General features: G+C 57.1%; 1 protein-coding gene across 1 annotated transcript in view; it reads left to right on the forward strand.

Moving 5' to 3' along the window:
* Positions 1 to 20,261, forward strand: part of LOC144487611 (synapsin-2-like) — a gene marked incomplete at its 5' end in the record, with an annotated part of 139,874 nt that overhangs the window by 77,499 nt on the left and 42,114 nt on the right. Inside the window, one exon of the mRNA XM_078205700.1 lies at positions 8,611 to 8,673. Coding sequence (XP_078061826.1) covers positions 8,611 to 8,673 — 63 coding nt within the window. The remainder of the gene's footprint in view (positions 1 to 8,610; positions 8,674 to 20,261) is intronic.

A 20,261-nucleotide genomic window follows, 5' to 3' on the forward strand; every position in this document is an offset into this window, starting at 1 on the left:
TTCCCTCAGCTCTGACCCTCCAACAGTGTGGCGCTCTGGGGACTGTGAAAAGGGAGTTTTAATCTGTGTCCAACCCTGTGCTGTATGTGTCCTGGGAGTGTTTGATGGGGGACAATGTAGAGGGAGCATTATTCTGTATCTAACCCTGTGCTGTACCTGTCCTGGAAGTGTTTGAGGGGACAGTGCAGAGGCGCTTTACTCTGTATCTAACCCTGTCTTATACCTGTCCTGGGAGTGTTTGATGGGGCAGTGTAGAGGGACCTTTACTCTTTATCTTACCCCGTGCTGTACCTGTCCTGGGAGTGTTTGATGGGGACAGTGTAGAGGGAGCTTTACTCTGTATCTAACCCCGTGCTGTCCCTGTCCTGGGAGTGTTTGATGGGACAGTATAGAGGGAGCTTTACTCTGTATCTAACCGCGTGCTGTACCTGTCCTGAGAGTGTTTGAGGGGACAGTGTAGAGGGAACTTTACTCTGTATCTAACCCCGTGCTGTCCTGGGAATGTTTGGTGGGACAGTGTAGAGGCAGCTTTACTCTGTATCTAACCCCGTGCTGTACCTGTCCTGGGAGTGTTTGATGGGGACAGTGTAGAGGGAACTTTACTCTGTATCTAACCCCGTGCTGTACCTGTCCTGGGAGTGTTCGATGGGGACAGTGTAGAGGGAGCTTTACTCTGTATCTAACCCCGTGCTGTACCTGTCCTGGGAGTGTTTGATGGGGACAGTGTAGAGGGAACTTTACTCTGTATCTAACCCCGTGCTGTACCTGTCCTGGGAGTGTTCGATGGGGACAGTGTAGAGGGAGCTTTACTCTGTATCTAACCCCGTGCTGTACCTGTCCCGGGAGTGTTTGATGGGACAGTATAGAGGGAGCTTTACTCTGTATCTAACCGCGTGCTGTACCTGTCCTGGGAGTGTTTGAGGGGACAGTGTAGAGGGAACTTTACTCTGTATCTAACCCCGTGCTGTCCTGGGAATGTTTGGTGGGACAGTGTAGAGGCAGCTTTACTCTGTATCTAACCCCGTGCTGTACCTGTCCTGGGAGTGTTTGATGGGGACAGTGTAGAGGGAACTTTACTCTGTATCTAACCCCATGCTGTACCTGTCCTGGGAGTGTTTGATGGGGACAGTGTAGAGGGAGCTTTACTCTGTATCTAACCCCGTGCTGTACCTGTCCTGGGAGTGTTTGATGGGGACAGTGTAGAGGGAACTTTACTCTGTATCTAACCCCGTGCTGTACCTGTCCTGGGAGTGTTTGATGGGGACAGTGTAGAGGCAGCTTTACTCTGTATCTAACCCCGTGCTGTACCTGTCCTGGGAGTGTTTGTTGGGGACAGTGTAGAGGGAGCTTTACTCTGTATCTAACCCCGTGCTGTACCTGTCCTGGGAGTGTTTGATGGGGACAGTGTAGAGAGAGCTTTACTCTGTATCTAACCCCGTGCTGTACCAGTCCTGGGAATGTTCGATGGGGAGAGTGTAGAGGGAGCTTTACTCTGTTTCTAACCCCGTGCTGTACCTGTCCTGAGAGTGTTTGATGGGGACAGTGTATAGAGAGCTTTACTCTGTATCTAACCCCGTGCTGTACCTGTCCTGGGAATGTTCGATGGGGAGAGTGTAGAGGGAGTTTTACTCTGTATCTAACCCCGTGCTGTACCTGTCCTGGGAGTGTTTGATGGGGACAGTGTAGAGGGAGCTTTACTCTGTATCTAACCCCGTGCTGTACCTGTCCTGAGAGTGTTTGATGGGGACAGTGTCGAGAGAGCTTTACTCTGTATCTAACCCCGTGCTGTACCTGTCCTGGGAATGTTCGATGGGGAGAGTGTAAAGGGAGCTTTACTCTGTATCTAACCACGTGCTGTCCTGGGAGTGTTTGATGGGGACAGTGTAGAGGGAGCTTCACTCTGTATCGAACCCCGTGCTATACCTGTCCTGGGAGTTTTTGATGGCGACAGTGTAGAGGGAGCTTCACTCTGTATCTAACCCCGTGCTATACCTGTCCTGGGAGTGTTTGATGGCGACAGTGTAGAGGGAGCTTCACTCTGTATCTAACTCGGTGCTATACCTGTCCTGGGAGTGTTTGATGGGGACAGTGTCTGCTTTCAATGTGCTGATCTTGTGTACGCTTCCCGCGCTTTGATGGAGAACTTAATTTGTTTGAAGGATGCGTCTGGATTGAGGAATCGAATTCCGGAAACCTCTGACTCAGTCCTGACTGTCAAGGGCCTGTGTTATATCTGAACCTCAGGACATCTCCCTCTCTCTGAATTCCAGCTGGACACTTCCCCGCCTGATTTCATCCTGTCAGACATCTGCAGGAATTTCAGCTGTTGAATAAATCGCCTGTTGGAATGTGTGGCATGTCTTTGGAAGGCAGTCTGAGTCACACCCTGGCGGAATTGTGTCTGCGTAACTTTCCCAGTGCTTACACGCTCTCTGCGCTTTCTGTGGTCTCTGTATAGATTGAGCACGCCGTTAGAATTATTACTGGGGTGAGGCTATTTGTCCCCTCAAACCACCTCCCGCCCCTTTCTATTAGATCTGATTGTGGGCGCAACTGCACTTTCCTGTTTGTTCCCCCATATGGGATGGCACGGTGACACAGTGGTTAGCACTAGCGCCGGGAACCCGGATTCGATTCCCGGCTTGGGTCACTGTCTGTGTGGAGTTTGCACGTTCTCCCCGTGTCTGCGTGGGTTTCCTCCGGGTGCTCCGGTTTCCTCCCACAGTCCGAAAGATGTGCTGGTTAGGGTGCATTGGTCGTGCTAAATTCTCCCTCAGTGTAACCCGAATAGGGGTGTGGCAACTGGGGGATTTTCACAGTAACTTCATTGCAGTGTGAATGTAAGTCTCTTGTGACGAATAAATAAACTTTAACTTTAATAAGAATCATAGAAACCCTACAGTACAGAAAGAGGCCATTCGGCCCATCGAGTCTGCACCGACCACAATCCCACCCAGGCCCTACCCCCATATCCCTATATATTTTACCCACTAATCCCTCTAACCTACGCATCTCAGGATACTAAGGGGCAATTTTTTTTAGCATGGCCAATCAACCTAACCCGCACATCTTTGGAATGTGGGAGGAAACCGGAGCACCCGGAGGAAACCCAAGCAGACACGAGGAGAATGTGCAAACTCCACACAGACAGTGACCCGAGCCGGAAATTGAACCCAGGTCCCTGGAGCTGTGAAGCAGCAGTGCTAACCACTGTGCTACCGTGCCGCCCTCAACTCCCCCCTCAACTACCCGCCCCACCCCCCCACCCCCACCCCTCCGCGCCCCACCAGGTTAATCAGGAATCTGTGTAACTCGCCCTTGAATATACTCAATGAGCCACAGCTCCCACTGCTGTCTGTGGGGGGCGGTGGGGGAGGGGAGAAAATTCCACAGACTGACCACCATGTTTCGCCCCCTCGTCGGGGAGGGGGATCTAGAACTGTTGGGGGAGGGCGGGGGGCACAGTTTCAGAACGGGCGGGGGGTGGTCTCCCCTTGAAGATGGAGATGAGGAGGAATTTCTTCTCTCGGAAGTTGGTCAGTCTGTGGAATCCTCCACCCCCACCGACAGATTTCTGATCAACAAGGGGTGGCGGGGGCGGGGGTGTCGAAGGATTACGGGGGTAGACGGGAAAGTGGGGTCGAAGCCACCATCAGATCAGCCATGGTCTTATTGAATGGGGTGAGCAGGGCCAAGTGGCTCCTCATCTGTTGCTCTCGCATTCGCTTCTTTTGCCAACTCTCTGAAACCAGTGCCCTCTGCATGCCCTGCATGGCACCCGGCGTCATAGAACCCCGGAAGAGTTACGGCGCAGAAGGAGGCCGTTCGGCCCATCTTCTCCATGCCAGCCCAGGGACATCCAGCTGCCCTTTCTAATCCCACCTTCTTGCACCCGGCCCATAGCCCTGTATCTTACAGCACGTACGGTGCAGATCCAGGCACTTTTAAAAAGAGTTTCGGGTCTCTGCACCAACTCGGGCAGCGAATCCCAGACACCCACCATCATCTACGCAATAAAGTTCTCCCTCATGTTCGCTCTACACCTAGTGCCACTTATCTTGAATCTGTGTCCCCTGGTTCTAGAATTCTCCGCCAAGGGAAACAATTTTATTCTGTTCACTCTGTCTCTTCCCCTCAATAGTTTTGAACACCTCTATCATGTCACCCCTCAGCCTTCTTTGTTCCAAGGAAAATAACCCCAACCTATCCAATCTCTCCTCGTGGCTACACCTTTCTACCCTGGCAACATTCTTGTAAGCCTCCTCCGTAGTCTCTCCAGAGCAGTCCTTCCTGTGGTGACCGGAACTGCTCACAATACCCCCAGCTGTGGCCTCACCAGTATTTTACATCATTCCAATTTATATTCTATACCTCTGCCAATGAAGGGGAGCATTCCATGTGCTTTCTTTACAACCTTAGCCGGAATTTTCCCAACCCGCCCGCCACGGGAATCGGAGCGGGCGAGGGACGGACAGTGGGAAGGTCCGCTGACCTCGGGCGGGATTTTGTGGTCTCTGGGTGAGTGAGGCCTGAAACCCATTGTCAACTTGAACTGCTGCCTTTGGGGACCTGTGTACTTGTATGTCGATCTACCCTTCTTAGTATATTCCCATTTATTATGCATTCCCGACAACTGTTGACCTCCCTAAGTGCATTATCTCATGCTTCTCTATGTTAAAATCCATCTGCCACCTTACTGTCCTCTCCACCAACCCATTGCATTTTTCGACGATGCAATAGAATGGCACATTGTAGAGTTCTGGAAAGATCTGTATCTTACTGATGTCACGCATGCCGGATGCAGTGGTGTAGTGGACAGTCACCGGTCTTGCAATCATAGGATCCGACAGTGCAGAAGGAGGCCATTCGGCCCATCGAGTCTGCACCGACCGCAATCCCACCCAGGCCCGATTCCCGTCACCCCACATATTTACCCTGCTGATCCCCCTGACACTAAGGGTCAATATAGCACGGCCAACCAACCGAACCCGCACATCTTGGGAGGAAACCGGAGCACCCGGAGGAAACCCACGCAGACACGGGGAGAACGTGCAGACCCCGCACAGACAGTGACCCGAAGGCCGGGAATTGAACCTGCCCCGGGTTCCTGGCGCTGTGAGGCAGCAGCGCTGACCGTTGTGCCACCGTTTGCCCTGGGTTCGAATCTCACCAGGTAAATCCGAAAGAGCTACCATTAATAAAAATCTGGAGTTGTAAAGCCAGTGACCGGGGGAATGATCATCGATTGTCGTTATAAACCCCTCTCAGTCACGCCCCTTTGAGGGGAAAGGAAATCTGCCGTCCTTACCCCGGTCTGGCCTACCTGTGACTCCAGGCCTTCCCCCCCCCGCCCCCCTGCCCCCCCCCCCCCCCGCCCCCCACAATGCCACACACACACACACACACATGGCAATGTGGCTAACTCTTATCCACAATCTGAAATAGGCCGCCAGCCAGATGTCAAGGGGCAATTTAGGGATGAGCAACAAATTTAGGGCCTAACCCAGCGATGCCCCACCGTCCCCATGAAGGAAATAGAGAGAGAGTTTGGAAAGAGCAACACGGACACTTTATTCACTCCTGGCCACCATGTGCTTCTCAATGTGGTTTGAAGATTGCTGGTTTGGGCTGAATTCTCTCGGGTTCTCTGCGCTGGAGCGAGAGTGAGAGAGAAAGAGGAAGTAGACAGCTCAGGGGAAGTGCGCAGACCGAGTGTCGAAACACTGGAGTGGGTGGAAGGGGCGGGGGGTCATCGCGAGGGCAATTAAACCATCAGAAGCTGCACAGGGCCAGGTCAGGGTGAAGGGTCCAAACGTCAGAGACTTACCTGGATGGCCACATGAGCAGCCTGGGAATGGAGGGATACAAACGATTGGTCTAGTTGGACCAAGGAGCGGCACAGGCTTGGAGGGCCGAAGGGCCTGTTTCCTGTGCTGTACTGTTCTTTGTTCTTTTGTCAGGGCTGCTGTCCCTCTGACCCAAGCTGCCATTGCCCACGTCACAGAGATTCACAGAGGCAGTGAGTAATCACTGACTGTGCGCAGTGGAGAGGCTCAATGGTACCAGAGTCCCAGAGTGAGGGGGAGGTCGGGGAGGTGGGGGGGGCAAGCGGGATCAAATATGGATTTCATCCTCCGCCCTGCTCTCTCTCCCCATAGCCCTGTATCAATCCCCAAATCTCATCCCACTGCCCCCCTCTCTCCCCATAGCCCTGTATCAATCCCCAAATCTCATCCCACTGCCCCGCTCTCTCCCCATAGCCCTGTATCAATCCCCAAACTAATCCCACTGCCCCGCTCTCTCCCCATAGCCCTGTATCAATCCCCAAACTAATACCACTGCCCCGCTCTCTCTCCATAGACCTGTATCAATCCCCAAACTAATCCCACTGCCCCGCTCTGTCCCCATAGCCCTGTATCAATCCCCAAACTAATCCCACTGCCCTGCTCTCTCCCCATAGCCCTGTATCGATCCCCAAACTAATCCCACTGCCCCGCTCTCTCCCCATAGCCCTGTATCAATCCCCAAACTAATCCCACTGCCCCGCTCTGTCCCCATAGCCCTGTATCAATCCCCAAACTAATCCCACTGCCCCGCTCTGTCCCCATAGCCCTGTATCAATCCCCAAACTAATCCCACTGCCCTGCTCTCTCCCCATAGCCCTGTATCGATCCCCAAACTAATCCCACTGCCCCGCTCTCTCCCCATAGCTCTGTATCGATCCCCAAACTAATCCCACTGCCCCACTCACTCCCCATAGCCCTGCATCAATCCCCAAACTAATCCCACTGCCCCGCTCTGTCCCCATAGCCCTGTATCAATCCCCAAACTAATCCCACTGCCCCGCTCTCTCCCCATAGCCCTGTATCGATCCCCAAACTAATCCCACTGCCCCGCTCTCTCCCCATAGCCCTGTATCGATCCCCAAACTAATCCCACTGCCCTGCTCTCTCCCCATAGCCCTGTATCAATCCCCAAACTAATCCTACTGCCCCGCTCTCTCCCCATAGCCCTGTATCAATCCCAAACTAACTCCACCCCAGGTGTAAAAAAAACAGTGAAACAGGAAAGTAAGAAGACTGGCCCAAACTGCTTTGTCCTTCTGTGACTGCACCGCTCTCTGTGCATAGCGCAATATTAATCACTGCCAATAGCCAATCACCAAGGCTCCTTTAGCAGCGCCGCCCAAACCCGCCACCTCTACCCCCGAGAAGGACAAGGGCAGCAGACGCCATGGGGAACACCCACCGCCTTCAAGTTCCCCCTCCGAGCCCCCTCCGCCGCACACACCCGATCCCGACTTGGAAATATATCGGCCGTCCCTTCACTGTGACTGGGTCAAAATCCCGGAACTCCCTCCCTAACAGCGCTGTGGATGTACCTACACCACACGGGACTGCAGCGGGTTCAAGATGGCGGCTCACCCACCCCCTTCTCACGGGGCAATTAGGGATGGGGGTAAATGCTGGGCCCAGCCAGTGACACCCACATCTCACAAATAATTAGAAAATATATCGAGTTCTTCAGCATTTTCTCAATCTTACAATTTCTCAATGATCTCCACGAGTGATAACACTTCAAATAAAAGGTATCATTTTTATACCATTAAAAATGTGGCAGCCATCTTGCGCACAGCAGGATCCCACAAACAGCATTGTAAAAGTGATCTGATTGGTGATGTTGCCTGAGGAATAAAAGCTCCAGGATTCCGGGAAACTCTCCGCACCCAACCCCACTCAGCTTTCCATAGTGGGAATGAGCCCATCAAGTCAATCTGGGAAGGTGGCGAGGGGCTTAGAGTTTATCATCCCACCTTGAATCAGTACCGTCCCTCCCACAGTGCGGCGCTCCCTCAGCACTGACCCTCCCACAGTGCGGCGCTCCCTCAGCACTGACCCTCCCACAATGCGGCGCTCCCTCAGCACTGACCCTCCCACAGTGCGGCACTCCCTCAGCACTGACCCTCCCACAGTGCGGCGCTCCCTCAGCACTGACCCTCCCACAGTGCGGTGCTCCCACAGCACTGACCCTCGGACAGTGTGGCACTCCCTCAGCACTGACCCTCGGACAGTGTGGCGCTCCCTCAGCACTGACCCTCCCACAGTGCGGTGCTCCCTCAGCACTGACCCTCCCACAGTGCGGCGCTCCCTCAGCACTGACCCTCCCACAGTGCGGCGCTCCCTCAGCACTGACCCTCCCACAGTGCGGCGCTCCCTCAGCACTGACCCTCGGACAGTGCGGCGCTCCCTCAGCACTGACCCTCCCACAGTGCGGCGCTCCCTCAGCACTGACCCTCCGACAGTGCGGCGCTCCCTCAGCACTGACCCTCCCACAGTGCGGCACTGCCTCTACACTGACCCTCCCACAGTGCGGCGCGCCCTCTGCACTAACCCTCGGACAGTGTGGCGCTCCCTCAGCACTGACCCTCCCACAGTGCGGCGCTCCCTCTGCACTGACCCTCCCACAGTGCGGCGCTCCCTCTGCACTAACCCTCGGACAGTGTGGCGCTCCCTCAGCAGTGCAGTGGAGCTGGTGTTTCGATTCCATGATGCTTGTTTTGGAGGTGGGAATTTGATGCTAATCAGCACTCGTGTCGTCTTCTCTCTGCAGCTCACCACTTCGAAATTCCCGGTTGTAGTGAAAATGGGACATGCCTATTCGGGAATGGGAAAGGTAAGGACCTTCAGGAACATCCCTGGAGTATGGCTTGGTGAATGTAGGAGAGCGAAATGGGATAGAATCACTCTCTGCAATGCCGCTCGTGGGGAGAGAGAGTAACTCAGGTGACAGGCCGATAGTGCGGCCCTGTCACTGTGTCACTGACTGACTGACCCCTCGATAGTGCGGCCCTGTCACTGTGTCACTGACTGACCCCTCGATAGTGCGGCCCTGTCACTGTGTCACTGACTGACCCCTCGATAGTGCGGCCCTATCACTGTGTCACTGACTGACCCCTCGATAGTGCGGCCCTGTCACTGTGTCACTGACTGACTGACCCCTCGATAGTGCCGTCCTGTCACTGTGTCACTGACTGACCCCTCGATAGTGCGGCCCTGTCACTGTGTCACTGACTGACCCCTCGATAGTGCGGCCCTATCACTGTGTCACTGACTGACCCCTCGATAGTGCCGTCCTGTCACTGTGTCACTGACTGACCCCACGATAGTGCGGCCATGTCACTGTGTCACTGACTGACCCCTCGATAGTGCGGCCCTGTCACTGTGTCACTGACTGACCCCTCGATAGTGCCGTCCTGTCACTGTGTCACTGACTGACCCCTCGATAGTGCGGCCCTGTCACTGTGTCACTGACTGACCCCACGATAGTGCGGCCCTGTCACTGTGTCACTGACTGACCCCTCGATAGTGCGGCCCTGTCACTGTGTCACTGACTGACCCCTCGATAGTGCGGCCCTATCACTGTGTCACTGACTGACCCCTCGATAGTGCCGTCCTGTCACTGTGTCACTGACTGACCCCTCGATAGTGCGGCCCTGTCACTGTGTCAATGACTGACTGACCCCTCGATAGTGCCGTCCTGTCACTGTGTCACTGACTGACCCCTCGATAGTGCGGCCCTGTCACTGTGTCACTGACCGACCCCTCGATAGTGCGGCCCTGTCACTGTGTCACTGACTGACCCCTCGATAGTGCGGCCCTATCACTGTGTCACTGACTGACCCCTCGATAGTGCGGCCCTATCACTGTGTCACTGACTGACCCCACGATAGTGCGGCCCTGTCACTGTGTCACTGACCGACCCCTCGATAGTGCGGCCCTATCACTGTGTCACTGACTGACCCCTCGATAGTGCGGCCCTGTCACTGACTGACCCCACGATAGTGCGGCCCTATCACTGTGTCACTGACTGACCCCACGATAGTGCGGCCCTGTCACTGTGTCACTGACTGACCCCTCGATAGTGCGGCCCTATCACTGTGTCAGTGACTGACCCCTCGATAGTGCGGCCCTATCACTGTGTCACTGACTGACCCCACGATAGTGCGGCCCTGTCACTGTGTCACTGACTGACCCCTCGATAGTGCGGCCCTATCACTGTGTCAGTGACTGACCCCTCGATAGTGCGGCCCTGTCACTGTGTCACTGACTGACCCCTCGATAGTGCCGTCCTGTCACTGTGTCACTGACTGACCCCTCGATAGTGCGGCCCTGTCACTGTGTCACTGACTGACCCCTCGATAGTGCGGCCCTGTCACTGTGTCACTGACTGACCCCTCGATAGTGCGGCCCTGTCACTGTGTCATTGACTGACCCCTCGATAGTGCGGCCCTATCACTGTGTCACTGACCGACCCCTCGATAGTGCGGCCCTGTCACTGTGTCACTGACTGACCCCACGATAGTGCGGCCCTGTCACTGTGTCACTGACTGACCCCTCGATAGTGCGGCCCTGTCACTGTGTCACTGACTGACCCCTCGATAGTGCGGCCCTATCACTGTGTCACTGACTGACCCCTCGATAGTGCCGTCCTGTCACTGTGTCACTGACTGACCCCTCGATAGTGCGGCCCTGTCACTGTGTCAATGACTGACTGACCCCTCGATAGTGCCGTCCTGTCACTGTGTCACTGACTGACCCCTCGATAGTGCGGCCCTGTCACTGTGTCACTGACCGACCCCTCGATAGTGCGGCCCTGTCACTGTGTCACTGACTGACCCCTCGATAGTGCGGCCCTATCACTGTGTCACTGACTGACCCCTCGATAGTGCGGCCCTATCACTGTGTCACTGACTGACCCCACGATAGTGCGGCCCTGTCACTGTGTCACTGACCGACCCCTCGATAGTGCGGCCCTATCACTGTGTCACTGACTGACCCCTCGATAGTGCGGCCCTGTCACTGACTGACCCCACGATAGTGCGGCCCTATCACTGTGTCACTGACTGACCCCACGATAGTGCGGCCCTGTCACTGTGTCACTGACTGACCCCTCGATAGTGCGGCCCTATCACTGTGTCAGTGACTGACCCCTCGATAGTGCGGCCCTATCACTGTGTCACTGACTGACCCCACGATAGTGCGGCCCTGTCACTGTGTCACTGACTGACCCCTCGATAGTGCGGCCCTATCACTGTGTCAGTGACTGACCCCTCGATAGTGCGGCCCTGTCACTGTGTCACTGACTGACCCCTCGATAGTGCCGTCCTGTCACTGTGTCACTGACTGACCCCTCGATAGTGCGGCCCTGTCACTGTGTCACTGACTGACCCCTCGATAGTGCGGCCCTGTCACTGTGTCACTGACTGACCCCTCGATAGTGCGGCCCTGTCACTGTGTCATTGACTGACCCCTCGATAGTGCGGCCCTATCACTGTGTCACTGACCGACCCCTCGATAGTGCGGCCCTGTCACTGTGTCACTGACCGACCCCTCGATAGTGCGGCCCTATCACTGTGTCACTGACCGACCCCTCGATAGTGCGGCCCTGTCACTGTGTCACTGACTGACCCCTCGATAGTGCGGCCCTGTCACTATGTCACTGACCGACCCCTCGATAGTGCGGCCCTGTCACTATGTCACTGACTGACCCCTCGATAGTGCGGCCCTGTCACTGTGTCACTGACTGACTGACCGCTGGATAGTGCGGCCCTGTCACTGTGTCACTGACTGACCCCTCGATAGTGCGGCCCTGTCACTGTGTCACTGACCGACCCCTCGATAGTGCGGCCCTGTCACTGTGTCACTGACTGACCCCTCGATAGTGCGGCCCTCTCACTGTGTCACTGACTGACCCCTCGATAGTGCGGCCCTGTCACTGTGTCACTGACTGACCCCTCGATAGTGCGGCCCTATCACTGTGTCACTGACTGACCCCTCGATAGTGCGGCCCTGTCACTGTGTCACTGACTGACCCCTCGATAGTGCGGCCCTGTCACTGTGTCACTGACTGACCCCTCGATAGTGCGGCCCTATCACTGTGTCACTGACTGACCCCTCGATAGTGCGGCCCTGTCACTGACTGACCCCTCGATAGTGCGGCCCTGTCACTGTGTCACTGACTGACCCCTCGATAGTGCGGCCCTGTCACTGTGTCACTGACCGACCCCTCGATAGTGCGGCCCTGTCACTGTGTCACTGACCGACCCCTCGATAGTGCGGCCCTATCACTGTGTCACTGACTGACCCCTCGATAGTGCGGCCCTGTCACTGTGTCACTGACTGACCCCTCGATAGTGCGGCCATGGCACTGTGTCATTGACTGACTGACCCCTCGATAGTGCGGCCCTGCCACTGTGTCACTGACTGACCCCTTGATAGTGTGGCCCTGTCACTGTGTCACTGACCGACCCCTCGATAGTGCGGCCCTGTCACTGTGTCACTGACCGACCCCTCGATAGTGTGGCCCTGTCACTGTGTCACTGACTGACCCCTCGATAGTGCGGCCCTGTCACTGTGTCACTGACTGACCCCTCGATAGTGCGGCCCTGTCACTGTGTCACTGACCGACCCCTCGATAGTGCGGCCCTGTCACTGTGTCACTGACCGACCCCTCGATAGTGCGGCCCTATCACTGTGTCACTGACTGACCCCTTGATAGTGCGGCCCTGTCACTGTGTCACTGACTGACCCCTCGATAGTGCGGCCCTGTCACTGTGTCACTGACCGACCCCTCGATAGTGCGGCCCTGTCACTGTGTCACTGACTGACCCCTCGATAGTGCGGCCCTGTCACTGTGTCACTGACTGACCCCTCGATAGTCCGGCCCTGTCACTGTGTCACTGACTGACCCCTCGATAGTGCGGCCCTGTCACTGTGTCATTGACTGACCGCTGGATAGTGCGGCCCTGTCACTGTGTCACTGACTGACCCCTCGATAGTCCGGCCCTGTCACTGTGTCACTGACTGACCCCTCGATAGTGCGGCCCTGTCACTGTGTCATTGACTGACTGACCGCTGGATAGTGCGGCCCGGTCACTGTGTCACTGACCGACCCCTCGATAGTGCGGCCCTGTCACTGTGTCACTGACTGACTGACCGCTGGATAGTGCGGCCCTGTCACTGTGTCACTGACTGACCCCTCGATAGTCCGGCCCTGTCACTGTGTCACTGACCGACCCCTTGATAGTGCGGCCCTGTCACTGTGTCATTGACTGACCCCTCGATAGTGCGGCCCTGTCACTCTCTCACTGACTGACCGACCCCTCGATAGTGTGGCCCTGTCACTGTGTCACTGACTGACCCCTCGATAGTGCGGCCCTGTCACTGTGTCACTGACCGACCCCTCGATAGTGTGGCCCTGTCACTGTGTCACTGACTGACCCCTCGATAGTGCGGCCCTGTCACTGACTGACCCCTCGATAGTGCGCCCTGTCACTGACTGACCCCTCGATAGTGCGGCCCTGTCACTGTGTCACTGACTGACCCCTCGATAGTGCGGCCCTGTCACTTTGTCACTGACTGACCCCTCGATAGTGCGACCCTGTCACTGACTGACCCCTCGATAGTGCGGCCCTGTCACTGTGTCACTGACTGACCCCTCGATAGTGCGGCCTTGTCACTGACTGACCCCTCGATAGTGCGGCCCTGTCACTTTGTCACTGACTGACCCCTCGATAGTGCGGCCCTGTCACTGTGTCACTGACTGACTGACCCCTCGATAGTGCGGCCCTGCCACTGTGTCACTGACTGACCCCTCGATAGTGCGGCCCTGTCACTTTGTCACTGACTGACCCCTCGATAGTGCGGCCTTGTCACTGACTGACCCCTCGATAGTGCGGCCCTGTCACTGTGTCACTGACTGACCCCTCGATAGTGCGGCCTTGTCACTGACTGACCCCTCGATAGTGCGGCCCTGTCACTGTGTCACTGACTGACTGACCCCTCGATAGTGCGGCCCTGTCACTGTGTCACTGACTGACCCCTCGATAGTGCGGCCCTATCACTGTGTCACTGACTGACCCCTCGATAGTGCGGCCCTGTCACTGTGTCACTGACTGACCCCTTGATAGTGCGGCCCTGTCACTGTGTCACTGACTGACCCCTCGATAGTGCGGCCCTGTCACTGTGTCACTGACTGACCCCTCGATAGTGCCGTCCTGTCACTGTGTCACTGACTGACTGACCCCCCGATAGTGCCGTCCTGTCACTGTGTCACTGACTGACCCCTCGATAGTGCGGCCCTGTCTCTGTGTCATTGACTGACCCCTCGATAGTGCGGCCCTATCACTGTGTCACTGACCGACCCCTCGATAGTGCGGCCCTGTCACTGTGTCACTGACCGACCCCTCGATAGTGCGGCCCTGTCACTGTGTCACTGACTGACCCCTCGATAGTGCGGCCCTGTCACTGTGTCATTGACTGACTGACCGCTGGATAGTGCGGCCCGGTCACTGTGTCACTGACCGACCCCTCGATAGTGCGGCCCTGTCTCTGTGTCACTGACTGACTGACCGCTGGATAGTGCGGCCCTGTCACTGTGTCACTGACTGACCCCTCGATAGTCCGGCCCTGTCACTGTGTCACTGACCGACCCCTCGATAGTGCGGCCCTGTCACTGTGTCACTGACTGACCCCTCGATAGTGCGGCCCTGGCACTGTGTCATTGACTGACCCCTCGATAGTGCGGCCCTGTCACTGTGTCTCTGACTGACCCCTCGATAGTGCGGCCCTGTCACTCTGTCACTGACTGACCGACCCCTTGATAGTGCGGCCCTGTCACTGTGTCACTGACTGACCCCTCGATAGTGCGGCCCTGTCGCTGTGTCACTGACTGACCCCTCGATAGTGCGGCCCTGTCACTGTGTCACTGACCGACCCCTCGATAGTGTGGCCCTGTCACTGTGTCACTGACTGACCCCTCGATAGTGCGGCCCTGTCACTGACTGACCCCTCGATAGTGCGCCCTGTCACTGACTGACCCCTCGATAGTGCGGCCCTGTCACTGTGTCACTGACTGACCCCTCGATAGTGCGGCCCTGTCACTTTGTCACTGACTGACCCCTTGATAGTGCGACCCTGTCACTGACTGACCCCTCGATAGTGCGGCCCTGTCACTGTGTCACTGACTGACCCCTCGATAGTGCGGCCTTGTCACTGACTGACCCCTCGATAGTGCGGCCCTGTCACTTTGTCACTGACTGACCCCTCGATAGTGCGGCCTTGTCACTGACTGACCCCTCGATAGTGTGGCCCTGTCACTGTGTCACTGACTGACCCCTCGATAGTGCGGCCCTGTCACTGTGTCACTGACTGACTGACCCCTCGATAGTGCGGCCCTGCCACTGTGTCACTGACTGACCCCTCGATAGTGCGGCCCTGTCACTGTGTCGCTGACTGACTGACCCCTCGATAGTGCGGCCCTGCCACTGTGTCACTGACTGACCCCTCGATAGTGCGGCCCTGTCACTTTGTCAATGACTGACCCCTCGATAGTGCGGCCTTGTCACTGACTGACCCCTCGATAGTGCGGCCCTGTCACTGTGTCACTGACTGACCCCTCGATAGTGCGGCCTTGTCACTGACTGACCCCTCGATAGTGCGGCCCTGTCACTGTGTCACTGACTGACTGACCCCTTGATAGTGCGGCCCTGTCACTGTGTCACTGACTGACCCCTCGATAGTGCGGCCCTATCACTGTGTCACTGACTGACCCCTCGATAGTGCGGCCCTGTCACTGTGTCACTGACTGACCCCTCGATAGTGCGGCCCTGTCACTGTGTCACTGACTGAACTCTCGATAGTGCGGCCCTGTCACTGTGTCACTGACCGACCCCTCGATAGTGCGGCCCTGTCACTGTGTCACTGACTGACTGACCGCTGGATAGTGCGGCCCTGTCACTGTGTCACTGACTGACTGACCCCTCGATAGTGCGGCCCTGTCACTGTGTCACTGACTGACCCCTCGATAGTGCGGCCCTGTCACTGTGTCACTGACTGACTGACCGCTGGATAGTGCGGCCCTGTCACTGTGTCACTGACTGACCCCTCGATAGTGCGGCCCTGTCACTGTGTCACTGACTGACTGACCCCTCGATAGTGCGGCCCTGTCACTGTGTCACTGACTGACCCCTCGATAATGCGGCCCTGTCACTGTGTCACTGACTGACCCCTCGATAGTGCGGCCCTGTCACTGTGTCACTGACTGACCCCTCGATAGTGCGGCCCTGTCACTGTGTGATTGACTGACCCCTCGATAGTGCGGCCCTGGCACTGTGTCATTGACTGACCCCTCGATATTTCGGCCCTGTCACTGTGTCACTGACTGACCCCTCGATAGTGCGGCCCTGTCACTGTGTCACTGACTGATCCCTCGATACTGCGGCCCTGTCAGTGTGTCACTGACTGACCGACCCCTCGATAGTGTGGCCCTGTCACTGTGTCACTGACCGACCCCTCAATAGTGCGGCCCTGTCACTGTGTCACTGACTGACCCCTCGATAGTGCGGCCCTGTCACTGACTGACCCCTCGATAGTGCGGCCCTGTCACTGTGTCACTGACTGACCCCTCGATAGTGCGCCCTGTCACTGTGTCACTGACTGACCCCTCGATAGTGCGGCCCTGTCACTGTGTCACTGACTGACCCCTCGATAGTGCGCCCTGTCACTGACTGACCCCTCGATAGTGCGGCCCTGTCACTGTGTCACTGACTGACCCCTCGATAGTGTGGCCTTGTCACTGACTGACCCCTCGATAGTGCGGCCCTGTCACTGTGTCACTGACTGACTGACCGCTGGATAGTGCGGCCCTGTCACTGTGTCACTGACTGACCCCTCGATAGTGCGGCCATGGCACTGTGTCATTGACTGACTGACCCCTCGATAGTGCGGCCCTGCCACTGTGTCACTGACTGACCCCTCGATAGTGTGGCCCTGTCACTGTGTCACTGACCGACCCCTCGATAGTGCGGCCCTGTCACTGTGTCACTGACCGACCCCTCGATAGTGTGGCCCTGTCACTGTGTCACTGACTGACCCCTCGATAGTGCGGCCCTGTCACTGTGTCACTGACTGACCCCTCGATAGTGCGGCCCTGTCACTGTGTCACTGACCGACCCCTCGATAGTGCGGCCCTGTCACTGTGTCACTGACCGACCCCTCGATAGTGCGGCCCTATCACTGTGTCACTGACTGACCCCTTGATAGTGCGGCCCTGTCACTGTGTCACTGACTGACCCCTCGATAGTGCGGCCCTGTCACTGTGTCACTGACCGACCCCTCGATAGTGCGGCCCTGTCACTGTGTCACTGACTGACCCCTCGATAGTGCGGCCCTGTCACTGTGTCACTGACTGACCCCTCGATAGTCCGGCCCTGTCACTGTGTCACTGACTGACCCCTCGATAGTGCGGCCCTGTCACTGTGTCATTGACTGACCGCTGGATAGTGCGGCCCTGTCACTGTGTCACTGACTGACCCCTCGATAGTCCGGCCCTGTCACTGTGTCACTGACTGACCCCTCGATAGTGCGGCCCTGTCACTGTGTCATTGACTGACTGACCGCTGGATAGTGCGGCCCGGTCACTGTGTCACTGACCGACCCCTCGATAGTGCGGCCCTGTCACTGTGTCACTGACTGACTGACCGCTGGATAGTGCGGCCCTGTCACTGTGTCACTGACTGACCCCTCGATAGTCCGGCCCTGTCACTGTGTCACTGACCGACCCCTTGATAGAGCGGCCCTGTCACTGTGTCATTGACTGACCCCTCGATAGTGCGGCCCTGTCACTCTGTCACTGACTGACCGACCCCTCGATAGTGTGGCCCTGTCACTGTGTCACTGACTGACCCCTCGATAGTGCGGCCCTGTCACTGTGTCACTGACCGACCCCTCGATAGTGTGGCCCTGTCACTGTGTCACTGACTGACCCCTCGATAGTGCGGCCCTGTCACTGACTGACCCCTCGATAGTGCGCCCTGTCACTGACTGACCCCTCGATAGTGCGGCCCTGTCACTGTGTCACTGACTGACCCCTCGATAGTGCGGCCCTGTCACTTTGTCACTGACTGACCCCTCGATAGTGCGACCCTGTCACTGACTGACCCCTCGATAGTGCGGCCCTGTCACTGTGTCACTGACTGACCCCTCGATAGTGCGGCCTTGTCACTGACTGACCCCTCGATAGTGCGGCCCTGTCACTTTGTCACTGACTGACCCCTCGATAGTGCGGCCCTGTCACTGTGTCACTGACTGACTGACCCCTCGATAGTGCGGCCCTGCCACTGTGTCACTGACTGACCCCTCGATAGTGCGGCCCTGTCACTTTGTCACTGACTGACCCCTCGATAGTGCGGCCTTGTCACTGACTGACCCCTCGATAGTGCGGCCCTGTCACTGTGTCACTGACTGACCCCTCGATAGTGCGGCCTTGTCACTGACTGACCCCTCGATAGTGCGGCCCTGTCACTGTGTCACTGACTGACTGACCCCTCGATAGTGCGGCCCTGTCACTGTGTCACTGACTGACCCCTCGATAGTGCGGCCCTATCACTGTGTCACTGACTGACCCCTCGATAGTGCGGCCCTGTCACTGTGTCACTGACTGACCCCTTGATAGTGCGGCCCTGTCACTGTGTCACTGACTGACCCCTCGATAGTGCGGCCCTGTCACTGTGTCACTGACTGACCCCTCGATAGTGCCGTCCTGTCACTGTGTCACTGACTGACTGACCCCCCGATAGTGCCGTCCTGTCACTGTGTCACTGACTGACCCCTCGATAGTGCGGCCCTGTCTCTGTGTCATTGACTGACCCCTCGATAGTGCGGCCCTATCACTGTGTCACTGACCGACCCCTCGATAGTGCGGCCCTGTCACTGTGTCACTGACCGACCCCTCGATAGTGCGGCCCTGTCACTGTGTCACTGACTGACCCCTCGATAGTGCGGCCCTGTCACTGTGTCATTGACTGACTGACCGCTGGATAGTGCGGCCCTGTCACTGTGTCACTGACTGACCCCTCGATAGTCCGGCCCTGTCACTGTGTCACTGACCGACCCCTCGATAGTGCGGCCCTGTCACTGTGTCACTGACTGACCCCTCGATAGTGCGGCCCTGTCGCTGTGTCACTGACTGACCCCTCGATAGTGCGGCCCTGTCACTGTGTCACTGACCGACCCCTCGATAGTGTGGCCCTGTCACTGTGTCACTGACTGACCCCTCGATAGTGCGGCCCTGTCACTGACTGACCCCTCGATAGTGCGCCCTGTCACCGACTGACCCCTCGATAGTGCGGCCCTGTCACTGTGTCACTGACTGACCCCTCGATAGTGCGGCCCTGTCACTTTGTCACTGACTGACCCCTTGATAGTGCGACCCTGTCACTGACTGACCCCTCGATAGTGCGGCCCTGTCACTGTGTCACTGACTGACCCCTCGATAGTGCGGCCTTGTCACTGACTGACCCCTCGATAGTGCGGCCCTGTCACTTTGTCACTGACTGACCCCTCGATAGTGCGGCCTTGTCACTGACTGACCCCTCGATAGTGTGGCCCTGTCACTGTGTCACTGACTGACCCCTCGATAGTGCGGCCCTGTCACTGTGTCACTGACTGACTGACCCCTCGATAGTGCGGCCCTGCCACTGTGTCACTGACTGACCCCTCGATAGTGCGGCCCTGTCACTGTGTCGCTGACTGACTGACCCCTCGATAGTGCGGCCCTGCCACTGTGTCACTGACTGACCCCTCGATAGTGCGGCCCTGTCACTTTGTCAATGACTGACCCCTCGATAGTGCGGCCTTGTCACTGACTGACCCCTCGATAGTGCGGCCCTGTCACTGTGTCACTGACTGACCCCTCGATAGTGCGGCCTTGTCACTGACTGACCCCTCGATAGTGCGGCCCTGTCACTGTGTCACTGACTGACTGACCCCTCGATAGTGCGGCCCTGTCACTGTGTCACTGACTGACCCCTCGATAGTGCGGCCCTATCACTGTGTCACTGACTGACCCCTCGATAGTGCGGCCCTGTCACTGTGTCACTGACTGACCCCTCGATAGTGCGGCCCTGTCACTGTGTCACTGACTGAACTCTCGATAGTGCGGCCCTGTCACTGTGTCACTGACCGACCCCTCGATCGTGCGGCCCTGTCACTGTGTCACTGACTGACTGACCGCTGGATAGTGCGGCCCTGTCACTGTGTCACTGACTGACTGACCCCTCGATAGTGCGGCCCTGTCACTGTGTCACTGACTGACCCCTCGATAGTGCGGCCCTGTCACTGTGTCACTGACTGACTGACCGCTGGATAGTGCGGCCCTGTCACTGTGTCACTGACTGACCCCTCGATAGTGCGGCCCTGTCA

This window comes from Mustelus asterias, unplaced genomic scaffold (genome assembly GCF_964213995.1).
Source record: "Mustelus asterias unplaced genomic scaffold, sMusAst1.hap1.1 HAP1_SCAFFOLD_924, whole genome shotgun sequence".
NCBI classification, from domain to species: domain Eukaryota; kingdom Metazoa; phylum Chordata; class Chondrichthyes; order Carcharhiniformes; family Triakidae; genus Mustelus; species Mustelus asterias.